This window comes from Neocloeon triangulifer, unplaced genomic scaffold, assembly GCF_031216515.1.
Source record: "Neocloeon triangulifer isolate White Clay Creek 2 clone unplaced genomic scaffold, ASM3121651v1 ptg000002l, whole genome shotgun sequence".
NCBI lineage: Eukaryota > Metazoa > Arthropoda > Insecta > Ephemeroptera > Baetidae > Neocloeon > Neocloeon triangulifer.
In genome coordinates this window covers 7484910-7503395 of record NW_026775545.1, presented here as the reverse complement: position 1 = coordinate 7503395, position 18486 = coordinate 7484910, and the positions used below count along the sequence as shown (strand labels likewise).

Below are 18486 nucleotides of genomic sequence, written 5' to 3'. Positions count from 1 at the left end.
AAATTTATTGAAAAAAATAATCATTACATTTTTTTTTAGCAAAAAACTGTATTAAAATCTATTTACATTTTTCGTTTAATATTTTTAAAATTTAAGTAAGTAAAATAAAAATTTAAAATTTTGCTAAAAATTTCAATGTTTACCAGATGTTTCAAAGATACCATTCAGTTTGATTGGACAGCAAGGGAGTGATAAATTTCTTGCCATTTTCCGTGCTAACAACAATTTAGAAACGTTTACCTGAGCTGAGCTGCCTCGTAGCTACCAAAATTCCTGAATTAATGATGACAGCATCTCATCCCATTAACAGGCTCAGTGCAAAATAGGCAATAGCAAATAGTTAACTCGCCCCTACTATCAACCCCTTGCATAGCCTTAACACGCAAGTCTTTCTTACGCTTTCACCATGTTTTTTTTTTTTGTTTATCAGTTTCGAAATTCAAAATAGATAAAACCCTAATGAAATCATTTTTAAAGATTAAAAATTTTTAAATAGAAATTAAGTTGCGGTAAAACTAATTAAACTCACAATCATATTGTTCGCTCCATTTATTCACAACCTGCAGCATTTTTATAAAATACACAACAATTTAATTCCATTTGGGACTAGTTGAGGTTTGAAAAATCATCATTATTTGTTTGTATGTTTGTCTACAGCACGTTTAAAACAACCAAAGAAAATATTTTACAGTTGTTCATGTTATCAATTTTCAACCCACAAAAAATGAAATGTCATCTCTGCAAAGTAACACATTGAATGGTTCATTTATTCCCAATTTAATTTAGTTTCTTAATCAATTATAGATTCTCATGTTTATCATTACATCACAGTCTTTAACAAAAACAGCACTCAATAAATTAGTAGTGGTTGCAAAATCAGCAGCACCTTGAAAGAAGCAGGCAAAAAATAATTATTTATTTTCATCCAATCGCGAAAATTACTTCCTTGGATTCCACTGGCAAAAGTGTGTGTTTTTATTAACATCTAGTTATTTTGATTATGTATGTACATTGCATATTAATAGAGGTTTTATAGAAACGTTCGTTGTCTCCCAAAGAAATAATTTTCTGCATGATTTTAAAAATTCTCTTAAATGCGTTTCTACTTTGATAGCTGAGTGTGTCTTAACGTTTAATGAATTTGGATATAGCCTTGAGATATGTTTTGAGTTTTGAAACTTCTGAAATGGAACAGAAATCTGCACAGAATCTAGAAACACGACAATTCCTCATCTTGAATCTCGCACGCAACATTTTGGCACCAATAAAAAAATTGAGACAAAAATCGGAATGAGCATCATCCGCATAATTTCCACCGTTATTCTGCGTGTAATTTTATTTTTTCGTTACAATTAACCAACAAGTTTGTGACAGTTTCCACGTTGCACTCTCTTTCTCACTTTTGCTATTTGAAATTTATTTATTTTTTTGAGGTAAATCACTTTTCTTTCTTTCTCTCTTTCATCTTCTCTTGCGCGTCAGTCTCGTTACTTTTCACAATGTCATCTCGCGGCCGCACTCATTAACAACATCATCACGACGACGAGGGCGAAGAGAAGGGATGGACACGTGGCCGCCACCCTGTGCGCCGCAGCCCTGCTCGCGTCGGCGGTCACGTCTTTGGCGTCGCGCCCGAGCAGCACCTCGGCCTCGTGAGCCAAAAGCGGAGGCGCTGAAAAACCAATCAGTCTCTCCTCACTTGACGACAATGACAACAGGTTGGATTTGCGTCCTTAAGACGAAGATTATTCATGCAGAGGAGGGTAATTAATTTTCGGCTTCCTGCGTTACCATGTGATGGGAACAAATTGTTTCAACTCATCTTTCCAAGCGTGGAAATTAATTAGGAATAAAATATGCGTAAAAGCTAATTGATGAATGTGCTACGACGAAAAGGCATATAATAAAAAGGAAATGCTATTAATAAAAAAATTTTCGTAATTTGAAAGCGAATTTCTGATGTAGTAATCAAAATGAGACGGAATTATTAAAGATTTTAATTTTAAAAGATATCAGGAAAGAGCAAAAAAATAAAATACAATATATTTGCCTTTCTCAAAAATTTGAGCTGTTAAAATGTAATACAGCAAAAGGAAAATAATTTATTTCTTAAACTTTTTATTATCAATTTTATTTCCTTGTTAAAAATTGATTGGATCAACTTTATTTTGACATTTGAATTTCATCTTCGCAAAACAATTTATCCTAAATTCTCTAATTATTTACACATAAAAATAACAAACTCATGACAAGGAAAACTCTTTTAATTTCATTTAATTTTAAGAAGACCTTAACAATGTTATTTAATTTATCCAATTTATCTTGATTATTTCCTCTCTTCTAAAAAAATATCTTTATTATTTTTTAATCAACTTGAACCTCCTCACATGTATGCAACCTGCTCAACAGATATGCTGTGCTGGTGGCAGCTATTGTGGAAATATTTCTTTTTCAAAACTAATTTTGATTTGAGCAAAAAGGTCTCTGTTTTTATTTCTTAGAATCAGATTTCGTTTTATAAATATTTTTAAATTTAATATGTTAACTCAATGTTTGATAAAAAGAGTTGCGCTTTTCTAAATCAACTTTTTTTGTGGCACAAAGAACTAAAAATTGACCATTATTATTCGGTCGCAATAGTTACCAAACGTGGTGGCAAGGTAGTAGATCTCTTTGATCTTGGGTGCCCTCGTCGGCCGGCGTGTGGTGGTGCTCGTTGTTGGCTGGGGCGTGGTCGTCGCTGAAACCATAGGCATTGATAATTAATTAATCCCGCTTTCATTTTCAAGCAGCAAACCCGTGCTCAGATTCCTATACTTACTTGGCGTTGTAATGACTGGAGGCTCGGTCGTAATTACGGGTGGTCGCGTCGGCACTTTGATTTCTGGAAAAACATTGATTATTATTTTTGAAACTACTGTAAATCATTGCAAAGAGATTTTGATAAAACTGAAAACATCTGCTAAAACAATCCAAGTCAAAAAAAAGGGGAAAAAACGAACCACCACATATTGTATGCAATTAAATTTTATCATCTTGGTTGAAATATCACTGTAGGTAAGAAAATCACAAAAATTTTACTGCAGCAATCACAGGCATTTTGATTCTTATTGAAAACGTTTTATATTAATTTACGAATGGACGATTTTTCTTAATGGGCTTTGACGGCTGATGCAGGAATTTTATTTTTACATGATAATATATTTGGAATCAATTGTATACCAAAATTATCTCCACCAGAATTAACTTTTATCCACTTTGACTTCCCCAGAGATGGCTATATAACATTTATGCTTTGTAAATTCCTTGATAATTTATATTTTATTTGATATTTTTCATTACAAATAGTAAGAATTTTAGTATTTACAACAAATGGTCAAATGTATTTAATAAAATAAATTTAAAGCACAAATACAGAAAATTTGGTGTATTTATAAATACATATTATATTATGGAAGAAAAATATCCAATACAAAATTTATATATTACATGAATAGTAATTAAATAACTTTTTTAAATATAGAACAGATTTAAAGTGGTGGTTTTGAATGGAATATATATAGTTGACTATAATGGTTATCAATCCTACCGTATAATCGAATAGTCCCCTCAGCCTTTCCCATTGAGTTGGTGGACACACAAGTGTAGGTGCCAATATCCCTTTTACTGAAGTTCCTGATGGTCAGCTTGAAGTGAATAGTATAAGATTTCTTAATTTCGTCCACAACATATCTCTTCCTAGAACAGAAAAATGGAAAATATGCATAAATTCATATAAAAGTGTCAAATTAGAAAAAGAAGCTTGCTACAATTATTCTATTCCGATTTAATTTGGAATTCAAAAGTCAGAGAAAATTGAATTATTAACATGAGTGAATTTCTTTTTCCTTCTGTTGAGGAAGAACGGCAAAAATTCAGTGGCGTCGCAGTTGAAAATTGCATAATAATTTTTTGCACGGTGAGTAGGTCTGAACAAAAGAACTGCCGGTGCGAAATGTAATGAGAATAATTTATATATTCCAAAGACAAGAGAGAAGAAAGAGCAAAATGAAGGACGGTGGCGGATATTATTCCAGGCAGAGAAGCAGCAGAATTAAATATCCGTGACGAGTGCAAAGCAGAGATAATTTTTCGCTCTCGAGCCGACGGGCGGAGAGGAAGAAAAATACAATTATACACGAAGCCGAGTGGAACTAAAAGGGGTAAAAGTGGCAGTCGGTGCTGGAAATCGGACGGACAAGCGGGCAGGAAAAATCAAGGAGGAAAGTTGGTTTAACTCGGTTCGCTATTCTTGGCACCGCCGCCGCCAACGCCGCCGCGTCCAAACACAAACACAAAGAGCGAAAAAAGGGCTTGCCAAGACTGACTGACGAGCAAGTCGCACTTTTGCACTTCCAGCTCACGTCCGCCGCCGCCGCCGCGCTCCGCTCGCGATGCGTTTTATCCCCGCCGTATTTACACACAATAAAAAGACGCCGGGTTTGCCTACTTTTTTCCAGCACAACACCGACGGGTGGCTACCCAAGAAAGGGCAGTGATAAACAAAGTCAGAATCTGGTAATTGTATTAAAATGCTCACCAATTAGTCATTAATGCGAGTTGTTTTTCTTCGAGAAAGAGGACCGGAAGACGCAAGATGAGTGACAAATATGTGATCGTTCAATTGAAGAAAAAACCCGAATGGGTGATTATTTGTGCATCTAAATTTATAAGTGTGGTTATAATTAGCCATTTTGATCTGAAATAAGGCTTTTAATGAGAAAGTTTGTTGTTGTAAATAGGCTGTTTTTATACAGATGTAGGTTAAATGGCTGCTTAATTCTAACTTAAAAAGGGATCATTGGGCTCAGTAACTTTTGAGAAAAATATGAAACGTTAAAAACTAAAAAGTAATCTATTTTTATTACCATCCCTATTTGGTAATTATTATAGATTACTTTGGTACTCTGAATTTTAATTAATTTAAAAAAAGCACCTTTTGAGAATTAATATTTTATCAAATGAAGTGAGTTTCTATAAATTGGCTGAAAGTGCTCTCGAGAAAAAGAAAAGCATTTATTTTCCCCCGCTCAATCTCGTCTGTGACTCTAGAGCCTACAATAAAAGTATTTTTATAATGAATGATGAGCAAGCATTTTTATTCGTATAAACTGCTCCTGGCTTAATAAACTCAATAAACTCCAATTGACATTTATGGCAAACTCAAATCAATAACAATCAGCTCATAATCATCCCGGATAAGCAGACTGTGACAGAATGCTTTTGTTCATGTGGCGGAATTATATAGGAAAAGGATGCGGCGACAAAACAAAAGCCTCTGATAAAAAAGCACGGTTAATTTGTCACTGCCCTGGGCGCAATGAAATAAAAAAAGGTTGCGCGCACAAACAGAGCGCAATCTTTTTCTGCCTGTGCAGATCAACGAGTCGGAACCGATCATTGGATGCCTTTTATTTCATATAATCGCGGCCTCTTTTCGCAGGCAAACAAACATATCAGCAGCCGTATTGATTTGGGCTGGTCAACTGGAAGACGCGGAGAGAAGAAAAAGATTTGATTTGTCCGTGCTGAGATATAAAATTTATAAGCCTTTCATTTTCCTCCTTTGTTTCTGTTCCCAAAGCAATTTCCGTTCTTTCGGTTCCACTTTTCTCGCGGGCCAAAATCCATAATATTCGGAAGTGGAATTGGTCCCAATCGAGAAAAAAAAAATGGAATGGAAGAAGAAAAAATTGACAGTTTTCATTAAAAGCGAGGGCTTATCGCGACGCAGTGGGTGGCGAGCCGGATTTATCATTTTTATTGGAAACAAATCCTGCAGTATATCGAGTGAAACTCACTCGGCATGGCGTCCGATCGAGACAAATTAATGCGGTTGCACGATTCGTGTCGCAAACGAAATCCGCTCATTATACGCATTGAACCATTCTCCCAAATTCTAATTTGTATTGGTTTCCATTTGGTTGGATAATAGGCTTTTCGAGCCTAAGGGGAGGGGGGAATTTTTATTGTAATGCAAAGAATGAAAAACTGAAAGTAATAAAATAATTATAAAATATGAACAGAAATCAATAACTGTATTATTTCGGCCATGAATTTTACATACAGTAAAAGTATAACGCTGGCAGATTAACAATTAAATCAAAATTATTTCTAACTTCATCATAAAATTTTAAATTATCTTTTATATATATTTTATATAGCAAAATCGTACTAAATTTCATAAATGTGTAGCAAAACTAACTAGTTATTGCTGCAAAATAGCTTAATAATAAATGCGAGCTACTAGCTTTGAAATAAGTGCTCTGGTTATTCAACGTGCAATACAACTGTGTGAAGCAAGTTGCATATCTCCTTTCTTAAAATAGCACTTTATTAATATTATGACAATTAATCAATATATTCCTGCTTCTGAATCTAGCTAAGTAAGTAGTGGATGGACATGCAAGCTTTTTACATCAAATGAGAACTTCTTGGATAACTTAAAATTTACTTTCCCCTATCCTTACATTAAATTTGTAATATTTTGGCTGATTTAGGCTACGATTACCAATAGGACTTCTGTTCCAATTCGTCTTTGTATCATACTACAGAGCAGAGAATTAAAGAAATAATTAAATAAGATTCAAATTAATTAAATACAAAAATTTCAAACAATAACATTTCACCCTCCTCTTGTTAACCCTTTATTTTTACACTCATCTTTGTAAATTTTCAAACATCATCAAGCAAAAACCAATAAAAAAATACAAATAAAAATAGCATTCCATTTCATCCATTGAATAAACGACCTTGTGCACAAATTCGGGGGATAGGTTTGAGTCTCCCGCAGGATCCGAACACGCAACATTAACTGCATGTGTGGCAAAGTGCGAATTGCCTTTTCCGAGAGCGACTATAATAAATTCAGCGGCGTGGCATGTGCCGTGTGCGGCTAAATAATTTAATCCGCAAAATTTATGTCTGACGCGCGGCGCACACACGAAATGCAATTACCATTTACGCGCGACTAAATGAAGCGCGGCCCCATTGGTAATGGCCCGGCGGTCGAATTTAAGTTATGGTTTACTTAATTAATGGTAAGTGAGCTGCGAGCACGGGGCCATTGCGAGATAATTGCTGCAAAGTGATTTCGACGCGGTGCCGCGAAATTTTAATCGCCTCTTTGCTTGCAAGGGTGGCACACACGCACGTGCACCGGAGCTCGGAAAATAGCGCTCGCTTATTACTTTTTGATGCATTTATAATTGAAATTAATGAAAATACAGTGTTATATTATAAAAAATAAATTATCAGTAAATGGCTAAATGCAATGTCAACTAATTGGAAATTTACAATTGATAGACTTTACAAAATGCTTATCTTATAATCAAACCAATAATCGATAACTCTTAAAAATTTTGAATTCAATTGTTCAATTTTGTTTAAAAAATTGCTTTGTGTCAATATGTAAATTTATATAATTTTTCACAAAAATGTGTTAATTTGAAAGAAAAATATTTTTAAAAGATTAATTTTTGAAATAATTTTTGTCAAAACTATTTTACAGTTGGTAATTTTCAACATATGAAAGGACAATTGTTTATTTTTTTTTTTTTCAAATAATTTCTACTGCCATAACTGCCATTATACATACAAATACATGAAGGGAAAAAATTTTATTATTATAAACGGCTTTCTTGTTTTCTGGATAAAAAGTTAAATCATCCTTAGGATGAAACTTTTGATCCATTTGATTGGAATCTTCTATTATTTGCAAATGGAAACATACGACAATGAATCTTTTGAAATCAATCACAGTCAGATTCAATCAAAGAATAGGTAAATTGTATGCTTAGAAGTAAAAACGCCTTTTCTATCAACATCACCGACAAGTGTAATAAGAAAAGTCGACGAGGCGTATGATTTTCCGCAGCAGCAAACCGGATAATAAGGAAAAGCCTCAATGCATTATATGCGACTCTGCAATCCACCAATCAATATAGAGCTGCTTGCAGGATATGTATATTTTCATTTATTAAAGCAGGCGCAACGTAACCTACTTTCCGCCGTTTTCATTTTTTGAATAATGTAACAAGCAATTATCATGCAGCAGCGGTGATAAAAGAGTCTCGCTTTTTTCCATCAACTTCGATTATAATAACGGTGAGGAAAAAATCGGAATAAGTAGCTTTGAGTCTGTGTGTTATTCCGGCGGCTCTCATTATCCATTCCCTTGATAATCCCATAGTAATAATGCAAACAGAAAATTAGACCAGCCGCCGTCAGTATTGGTTTCAACGGTGCAGATCGAAGCTGTTTTCTAATAAAACATTGCAGTTGGTTTTTCACTGATGTGCGCTGAGCAAACACTTTTCTCGCCTTCAAAAGCTCCGCTCTGTTTGTAGATTAAAAGCAGTTTGAGTTTGAAGTGTTCTTTTGAAGTTTTTGCTTTGATTTGTCCACGGGGAGCAACTTCAATATGGAACTTGTTTTACTTCAACTACTGAAGATATAAAAATTACACTAAATTTATTAATTGCGATATTTGACTGTAAAATAAAATCGGGACTAATTAATTAAAAAGTACTGACACACAATTTTTTTGTGCTCTGCTCTTTTTCCCGAGGATTAAATACAAATTAAATACAAATCTCATGCCTATTTTTCACTATAATGCCTGAAAATATAAAAATTATAATGAATTTCTCATTTAAAGCACAATATGAATAAATTATCCAAGATATTTATTTTTATTCTTATGTCATCTTTCAGGAAGGGAAAAAATATTTAAGGGCCACATAATAATGATCTTACAAATTTACTCATAGCAATTTTTTTAACCAAATTGTAAGAAAAAAAATCTGATATCATGGAACATTTGTAAGATGATTTTTCGTTTACTTTTATAAATTTACTGCAAACGCATGTCAAAAATCTCATCAGTTCTGACAGAGGTATGCATTCAATTGAAACGCGATCTGGCGTCAGCATCTCACCAGGGGTTTCTAACCAGCAAGCGTCAAATCCATACCACAGTTCACTTCTCTGAATTCTGCCTCTGTGATGCCGTGGAAAAGTTTTCGCCTTATTGGCAAATGATCCGAGTCGGAATTGCAGCAGACAAGCCGTCAAGGTGAAAACTCATTTAATATTTCAAGTGGCGCGCGTGCTGCGCGAAAAGCTCCTACGGCTCTCATCTCGCCGCACCGCCGCTTTTTAAATTGCATGGTGTGGGAGAGAGATTTTCTTGTCAGGGTGTGAATATCCCCGGCCGGAATGCATTTTACAACCCCCGGTCGACGCGCAAGGGTTAATCTTGCACGAATAGAGCTGCCCCCGTCCTCCCTCGACCATCGGTTCCCGACGGGACCGTCTAGCGAGGGGCCCACTATCGCCTAATTTGAATAAAGTGTGCAAGTATGTACTTTGGAAAAAGGGGAACGAGAAAAGGAGCTCAAAAATTTTTGGAATAATTTATTTGGCACTGGTACTGTATATTTTTAAATTAAATTGAGGGATGAAATCAATATGAAATTTTTTACGTCAAATTAGGCTTTTATTTCAAACTTGGATTGTAATCACGTAGCTGCAAATTAAAAACTTACAAAACTCGAAAAATTTAGATTTTTTTTTTAATTTCAATTAAATTTACATCTACAGGTTCGGAGAATTTGCAACTACTGCATTCAAAAGATAAGACTTTTCAATGGAAATTGGGGTCAAGAGTTTTCATCGTAAAGTTAGGTGGCTCCGAGTTCGCACGAAATAACGATGTTTGGCTCGGCAGGTGTATTATACGCTTTCGACGGTCCGACACTTTACGCCCCTCATTAATCAGACTTTACGACGGACGAGCGGTGCAATTTCGGTTTGTGCTCTCGGCACGAAAACAAGGGGCTCTTTTTGCAGCACACTTAAAATTTTAATTGCGAAACACAATGCGTCACTCGCTCATTACGCGAAATTGAATCATCCAACTTTACGGCCCCGCAGCAGAGGGCACAAAACGAGATACACAATCTCCGAGTGAGAGCAGGTGGAACTGGCAGCGAAAAGGAGACGAAAAAAGGAGCGGAGAGGGATTTGCGCAGTTCTCAAGAACGTTCGCCGGCTTTGTGGCTTTCTCTCGTGTACTTTTCCTTTATTTTTTTCTTTTGCGAGAAGTTTGCAAATGAAAAAAGCGCAGGCACGCTCGTTTTGAATTTCTGCGAGCTGCTCTACTTTCATTTGTCTGCCTTTGGAATTAAGTAAAAATGCTTTTGAGCTGAAAAATATCCCTTGCAAATGGCGATGCAAGCGAAAGAAGTTTTAACAACTTTTCTGAGAGAGAGATGCCTCGAGTTTTCCTGCTCGACGTCGGTTGGTGGCTTTTGATTGCGAGAACTTACCCGTCCATCAGCATTTCGCCTCTGTTCTTTGACCAGTAATTGATGGCGTTGGGGAAGGCTTCGATGAAGCAATCGAGGTTGACATCTGTGCCGAGGGGCGCCCCAAGCAGCTGGTTAGTCACTTTGATTACTGGAGCGACTGAAAGGCAATTGCAGATTCCGAGTTAATTAAATCAAATTATAGCTGAGTGTGCAAAGGTGAAGGGCTTTGAACGTGGGTCAGCAAGGAACAAACTAATAATGATTAATGTGAACATGCGTAAAAGTTAGGTCGATAAAAGTTTCAGGCATTTTATTTTAATGTTGGTTTGTTGCAAATGTTTAAATTTTAAAGTCATCTTGTTCTGATATTAATATCTATTAAAACTTGTGTATTTTTAAACAGAATTTAAATTTTTGTTTTTAGTTTTGTTTTTGTAATTTATTTTAAATAACAGAAAAAAATTATTTATTTTCCTAAACAAAATTTTGAATATAAAGAATAAAATAAAGTAGCTTATTTTTATTATTAATTAATTGAAAATACATATTTTTTCTCTTGCATCCTGCGATTTTTCTTTCTCCATATATAACATCACTTGTCAAATCAAAATATAATTTTTTATAATTGAGATAGATTGAATTACAGAAAAGAGAATTTTTTTAATTCATCTTAAGTTCTAAATCCCAAGTCAATCTTTTACATCAATAGTTTTTTAATAAACAGAGAAAATCAACAAAACACAAAACAAAATTTATTCATATTTTTATTAAATACTTCTTGATTTTTCATGTGAAATCAAATGTGCAAAAAAATCAATAATAATAATAATCTATTTCTACATTAAATTTTCTGGAAGGTAATTTCCAGACAGATGTGCACAGACTCCAGTTAGAGAAACTAATTTGTAAAAAGCAAATAAACAGCATCGTTTTCAGCCGAAATTACTCTCCCACAAACCCTTAGAGACCCATCTTTTTTAGATATCAAAGGCGAACTCTATACTTCGGGCCAACAAAAATTAATCACGCCGTGTTTGCGCAGGGAGAGGCAAATTTCAGTTAGATTCATATTTACAGGCGACTGGTCAGCTCTGGGATCAAAGCGGGCGCGTCTGCAGAGCAAAATTCTGGCCGAAAAAGGCACAGACAGAATTTGCATCGACGGCAGACACATGTGAGAGGGTGTGCAAATAGGACGTTGTTTGCTCTACTTACAGTTTACATTGAGCGTAATCCGCTTGCTGACTGCCGGCGGGACGTCGTTGGAGGCGATGCACAAGTAGGCGCCCATTTGCCGACGCTCCAGCTTGAACAGTTGCAGAGTGTCGCCGCCGAAGGTGTCCACTGGCCAAACAAACGAGACGAGCGAGAATTATTTGATTTGCACTTTGTGAGCTTGAGAGGGTGAAACTTTGAGATGGGGCATCACGACTCGTGAACAAACTCATAACGGGCTAATTAAATCGATTCCCCCGCAACCAGAGTTGTCCGAGAAATTTCAAAGTTTAAAATTAATTCAAATTCAAATTTAAGATTATTTTTACTTATTTCAAAAATGAGCTAAAACATATTATATTAGAGGAAGTATTAAATGTGCTGTATGCATAAAAATTTCCACTTATTTTTAATTCTTGCCCAGATCATCTCTTTTAAACATAAATCTTTCTCTTTTTTTTATTTATAAAACTAATAGAAGGGTTTTCTATGCAGCCCTGCCTGGCCCAGGCTAATTCAGCGCGACATTCATTGCATGGCGGTGGAAGTTTGCCTGGAACCTGGACTATATTAGACTTTTTGATTAACCTCAATCGTTGATTTGTCTTGGATTTATTTTTAAGCTTTTAACTGAAAATTAATAAAACCATAAAATTAATTGTATATTAAATGGTCAGGAATCAAATTTTTAAATAAATAAGGGCACAAATTATGACATTTTGCAATAAAAAATATAGAAATAGTGTAAGTGCTAGTCGATAATTAAAGTAAGCATTTAAGCAAACCTCAATGGAATCAACACATTAATAAAAAATTTGCGTTGAATATTATAATTATTATTATTTTCGTCATAAATGAACACTAAGGGGAGTGTCAGCCAGTTCCGTAACCACAAATTGATATATGGTGTGTCCACTACTTTTTGCCAACACAAAAAGCAATTAATAAACCCCAACAAAACTGTTCGTCAACCGAACAAAGGGGCAACAAAAACAGGTTCGGATATTACTTTCTGGCAGTGAATGTCATCAGGTACTTCGATAATTTGTTACCACACAAATGCTGGTACCCCTGGCAAGAAACAACGCGTCCCGTTGTCATTAATCAAAGCCTGCGTGACGGCAAACAAACCGCCCGAAAGAGCGAATTGGAAACCAATCGGCAATCGATACCGCTGCTGAATATCAAAAATCCGCGGCTCAAATTAATTTTGGCGACAGCGCTGATCCGCTGCATATTTTACTCGATGCATTACCCAACGTTATCCATTTCCACGTCGAGTAACACGTGCAGTCTGCTGACTGATGTGTCCTCTCCGGCAAAATCCACTGCAGCGGATTTCGAGTCGAGCGCTGCACGGCTGTTGCGCAAAATAAATAAAACGACACCAAACGGCTGGGCCAGTGCTGTATCAATATTACACCGCCGCTAGATAAATAAATAAACAAAAGCTCCAAAGACCCATTTATCATTCGAGGCGTGAATATCCAGAGAGAGAAAATTAAATCCGAAATAGCTCAACTGAACTGTACTTTCTACTCAGCCAGAACAGCAGCGCCCAGCTCATGTTGAAAAATGTCAATATTTCTGCAATTCATTATGTAAATTTTTTTTTTTTTTTTACAAATAAATAAATTAAGATATAACAAGCTATTTTTAACAATACTTAAATTACTTTTTAAAATATATAATTATATTTATAAATTTTTTGTAAATTTTGATATATGTATTGTTTATAAGCATAATATGCTAAAATATTTTTACTTTGATTTACAAAAATTATAAAAACAATCATAAGCAAAATTAAAATATATTTGTAATTCCATTGCCAGTTTAAATCATCTGAATTTAAAAAATTTTTGCATGCTTCGGTTCTTGTCATGAGATATCAGTTGTTAAATTAAATACATTTGATATAGATTTTTGATTGAAATTTTAGTAAATTTAATACACTGGGGTTCAATTTAATTAATATGCAAAATAATTGTACTAATTCAATTAAGGCTCCTTTATGGAAGCGATTTTGAATGCACAGAACTATAAAAATGTAAATTTCATCCTGATCGCGCTTCTCTCGTAAGTGTTGCACCTGGCACAATTTTTCCGGCAAGTTTCGCAACGAATATAAACGACAATTAAAACTTTTCCGCCCATTATATCCTGCAGCGAAAGGGAGCCATTTGTATGCAGTGCGGGGCTAAAATCATCTCATCAGCCGAGTTTCAACTGCAGCCCCGCGCCGTAATCGGGCACTTAGTTTTTGAGCTAATGTGCATGTTATTATTAAAGCAGCGCGGGGCCGTTTGCATGTGAGGCGCGCTATTTACGGGTCGGAACAGGTGTAATACTTTATGCCCTTTAATCTAGGCAGGGGCAGATAAAGTAAGACGTGTGGCAGCAGCGACACGTTTATAAATATATGCGCCTGGTTGTTATTGCCTCGGTGCTCTCATATGCACAACGCGCGAGAGAGAACAGCAAAATTTATGCTGCTATTCCGTTCTGCCAGCGATAGTGGCTTTTTAATATGAATGGAATTAAAAATTAAACGAGTTGCGCCTCCATTCAAGGATTAACAAAGCGTTCAGTTGGGAGTGAGGCAGCCTTTCTGTAATTATACGAGTCGAGATGTTTACAGCTAGAGAAGATTGCACTTGAGGTTTTTGTTGAGACGTGGAAACAGAATGAAATAATTACATTCTGTGATATTTAACAAAATAATTAAACAGATACAGAGCAACAACATAGCATGGCTACAATATCACGATAAGCGTCAAGGATGTTTTGAATGTGAATAAAAATTAATGCATGCTTCATCTGCATTAACATTCCAAAAAAAAAAATAAAAATAGTTCAAAATAATAAATATAAATATAATAAAAGAAAGAGCTGGACTCTGAAAAATTTCAGTATTTCTTAACTTCGTAGGTTTTTTATTATATCTAAGAAAGTTCAAATTTAAATTGAAATGGTGGGAATGACTTTCAAAAGTTATATTTAAAGCCAATGTTTAACTTTACTCAACGCTTTGATATCTTGAAAAATAGTTTTTGGACAAATATTATGAACACTTATGCAGGTTGGAAAAAGTTAAGCTTATAATGGGAATAGGACAATTTGGAGAGATCAATCAATTTGTTATAGAAAAGAACCAACAATGTTATTAATAAGTGAATTAATTAATAGCAAATAAGGCGCAAATAGTATTTATCATTAGTTAAAATTGAAGGGTAAAAAATCACCTAAATTTCTTTCAACTATTTTGAAACACTGTACAATTTGATTTCTACTATTTACATTTTCACATTGTCTCTTTCACCTAAAATCTCCTATTGCCACCAATTTCAGATAATAAGGCACCTAAATAGGTTTAAATGTTTTAAAATTGATTTAAAATATAATAAATAATCATTATTTGTAAAGACTCTAGATTAAAATATCAATTCGTTGAGGCATGTTGAACACGAATGCAATATGATATGCCAATCAAATCGAACTCAAGTGCAATCGGCTCTCTAGCAAATAGTTAATTAATTGCTCCGCGGTTGGGTTAGCATGGCAATAAGGGTGATTGCGCGCCACTTGGGCTGGGTCTAAATTAATAATTAATCGACGAGCTCCGCAGAGAATGGTCTCAGTGTTTTGTTGTGAGAGAGTTGCGAAATACACCCATGTGCATAAATTTGCAATGCAAAGTGCAATGCATTAAGCGTCGCTCGGACACACATAATTACACACCTGCTCTCCCTATGTGTGCGCCCAGAAAGCAAAAACAAGCATTTATGTTGTGCGAGCGCCGAGCAAACTGCCCTCGCAGCGCCAGTAAATAGTGGCACCGTGTTGAATTAATGCGAGTTTTTGCACTCGGGTGATTTTATTGAAACTTTTTCGCTGTTTGTTGTGAGCTTCTCGCGTGCGAAAAGTACATAGGTGAAATGGGAAGTGTGTAATTTTACGGTTATGGGCTTTGTCTGCTGTGAAAAATGGGCATGAACTGTTTGCTGAGGCTGGAAAAGTTACTCAATTTTCCGGATGAAGAGATAATTTCTAGAATTATGCAGATATTCCAATTTAATTTAGATTAATTTTTATAAAATAAAGCTACATTTTGAAATGGTGTTTTTAACGTTTAAAATTTATCAGGGAAAGATTTATTCTGTACACATGGAGTGAAAATTTGCTTGAAATAATTGCCACACCCGATTAGGTCACGGTCTGCAACCATATTTCAGGAACAGAAAAAGTATTAAATGGATTAAAAGTAAAATAGAAAATACCGATTTTAAGTTCTGTCTTGCTCTTGAAATAGGTTTGATGATTGGTGAAATTAAAATTTTTATAAAGCCTGTTATTCACATTCTTATTAAAATTTATATTTTCCAAATACACTTTGGAAAACCGAATTCACCGTGCAATTCTCATGAATAATTTTAATTATTTTCAGTGCAATTAATTTTCACAATCCATATTGAATTTGAGCAAGTTTTAATTTTTGCTGATTTTGAGAGAATTTATTTCACACACGCGCCTAGTGCTGACGGATCAGTTTGTGGCAAAGTGCTCCATCTCGTGATTACAAAGTTTGCGGCTGTGAGGCAAAAGCGCATTTCAGCGCGTCACGTCATTAAACTGCTGACAAAAGGGATGCATCTTACTCTAGCCGCTGGTAATCCCAAACTTCATTAATGGCAGATCAATAATAAAGTGTTTCCAGCAAAATTCCCTGTTGCAGCGGGATGATTGCAAAGTGCAGGAAAACTTTTCGCCAAACGAGATGAGAGTGTGTAATACCGTCTGTCTATTAATACATCCCGTGTTCAGAAAAGGTGCTTCGTTGGAGATGAATCCATACAAAAACGAATGAACTTCTCCTGATGCAACCAACAGAAAGATGCAACTTACATCACACATGTGAAACTTACAAGCCATGTGCTTGAAGTGGAGCATCCCGATTTCAATGAAAGTCAACTTGCAACACCCTTGAGGACTTTGGAACGACCGTGATTATTTAATAATAAAAATAGATGAATATTATGCCACATCTTTAAATTCATATTTAATCATGTCGATAAACAAATTCATTTTGGCAAGGAAAAATTAAAATTATCATGGTGGCTTATGGGGTACTTTTTATCGCTGAGGTTTTAGCACAATTTTAACTAATAGTGATCGTTTTGTCCAATAATTCAATGCCCTTTCAAAAAATAGAGCTTTTATGTTCATTTTTCGTTTCAAATATTGGCCAACTGAATAATGATAATAAAAATAGAATTAAATAATGCAATTATCTATTTCATCGTCTATATTTTAGTCCCCATGTGAGTGTATATTCATGTTAATTCTCAGCTTATTGTCATTACCAAAGCACCTCTCACTCAGACATTCCTTCCATATAAACTGTTCTTGCGCGACTTTCGCGAGATGGATCCGCCACGTGCATACCGACATTTGCGTCACGTACAGAGCAAGTTGGTTAGCGTGCATTATTCAAAGGCGCTTGACGAGCCCGAAGTCGTCGTCATGTGTGTGCGAAAGCGCGCGGCAGCGAGAGGACTAATTGATTTATAAAACGCTCGCGGCTCCCGCAGGAGGAAGCAGAGCAAGCGAATCTCCGCAGGCTGACGTACCTGCTTGTCTTTCGAGAGGACGGCTGTAAATTTATCCGCGTGTCTCGTCGTCAAGGGCTGATCTATTATTTAGGGAGCGCGCGCCACCAACTTCCTGATTAAGAATAACTGCCGGGGCCGCGCGATGTGATTTTTATCATCAGTTGTTGGTCTCAAGAAGCCTCTCTCTCACGGGAAGGTCCCGAAACTTGTGGAAATGCGATCACGCGAGGACACAGATTGTTTTGACTAATTTATTGTCTTTTCTAGGAGCATTGGGGCGTCTGATACATTTGTATTTTTTCAAATTATCATTTTCAAAGGTTCGGATCACTTCTAAACTTTAAAAATTACTTGAAATTCCATAAAATTAATAAAGTTGATTTAAGTCAGTGTTTTTTTTTTTTAATTGAACGACGGACGACGGCTCTCCATCCTGTTTCTTTTCCATGAAACAATAACAGAGACATTGAGGAAAAGTCGGACGTGCATTTAACTCCTAACATCACTAATTAGCCCTTGATCTTGGAAAAGTTACAATTTATAACTAAATATTTCCTTTATAACTGACTGCAATTGCAATCACGTGAACATTGTTTATCCGGAAGAACATTCCAATTATCATTTAATGACTATTACTGAAAATAACTAGAATGAAACACCTTATTATTTATTTTTTATTGACTATTATTATATGCAATAAATCAGCAATAAATAGTATTGAAAATAAATAGGTTTAATAACGCGTAAAAATGATTGCAATGTAATAAAAAAAAATTTAAAAAAATTTAATTCTACATAATTAAAAATTAAAATTAAATAAATTTTTAAGTTTGTTATTTTATAAACATTATATATTTTTTTCCTTCCTTAAACAAAAAAATTTGCGTAAACAGTACGCAATGAACCACAAATTAGAATATAATTATTATTTATACTGCGATGCTCCAGTTTTTCTTGACTTGAAAATTTCTTTTTATTAATTTTGTTTTTATCTGAAAAGAATTTTTATTTTTCAAAAATATAGAATTCCAAATATTTAAAATATTTATGATAGTTATGAAAGCGACAATTTACTTTCAAACCATTATCTTTTGTCAAAATTTTAGTGGAGGCAGTGGATTCTCAAACATTTCTTGACAACCGTCTCGTTTCGTTGATCCACGCAAAACAAACTCGTACATTTGCAGCAGAGAGAGAAGGTGACAAAATTTTGGAGAAAAGGGAAGGGATTGGATACACGCACGTCAGAAGAAAATTGCGCCTCTCTCTCTCCCTCTCGCGAAATTCTCGATAAAAATTTCACAGCCGGA

The 18486-nt window shown here is 35.1% G+C and overlaps 1 protein-coding gene across 4 annotated transcripts in view; it reads right to left on the bottom strand.

The window, feature by feature from the left end:
* Positions 1–540: 540 nt before the first annotated feature.
* LOC132204520 (lachesin-like) overlaps positions 541–18486 on the bottom strand; it is an 85490-nt gene continuing 67544 nt past the window's right edge. For all 4 annotated transcript variants that reach the window (XM_059633064.1, XM_059633072.1, XM_059633087.1 and 1 more), the window contains exons 5-10: positions 11568–11696; positions 10371–10509; positions 3590–3738; positions 2822–2884; positions 2645–2740; positions 541–1672 (exon numbers count right to left, since the gene is read on the bottom strand). In XM_059633064.1, the coding sequence (XP_059489047.1) occupies positions 1503–1672; positions 2645–2740; positions 2822–2884; positions 3590–3738; positions 10371–10509; positions 11568–11696 (746 nt within the window). In that variant the 3' untranslated portion in view covers positions 541–1502. The remainder of the gene's footprint in view (positions 1673–2644; positions 2741–2821; positions 2885–3589; positions 3739–10370; positions 10510–11567; positions 11697–18486) is intronic.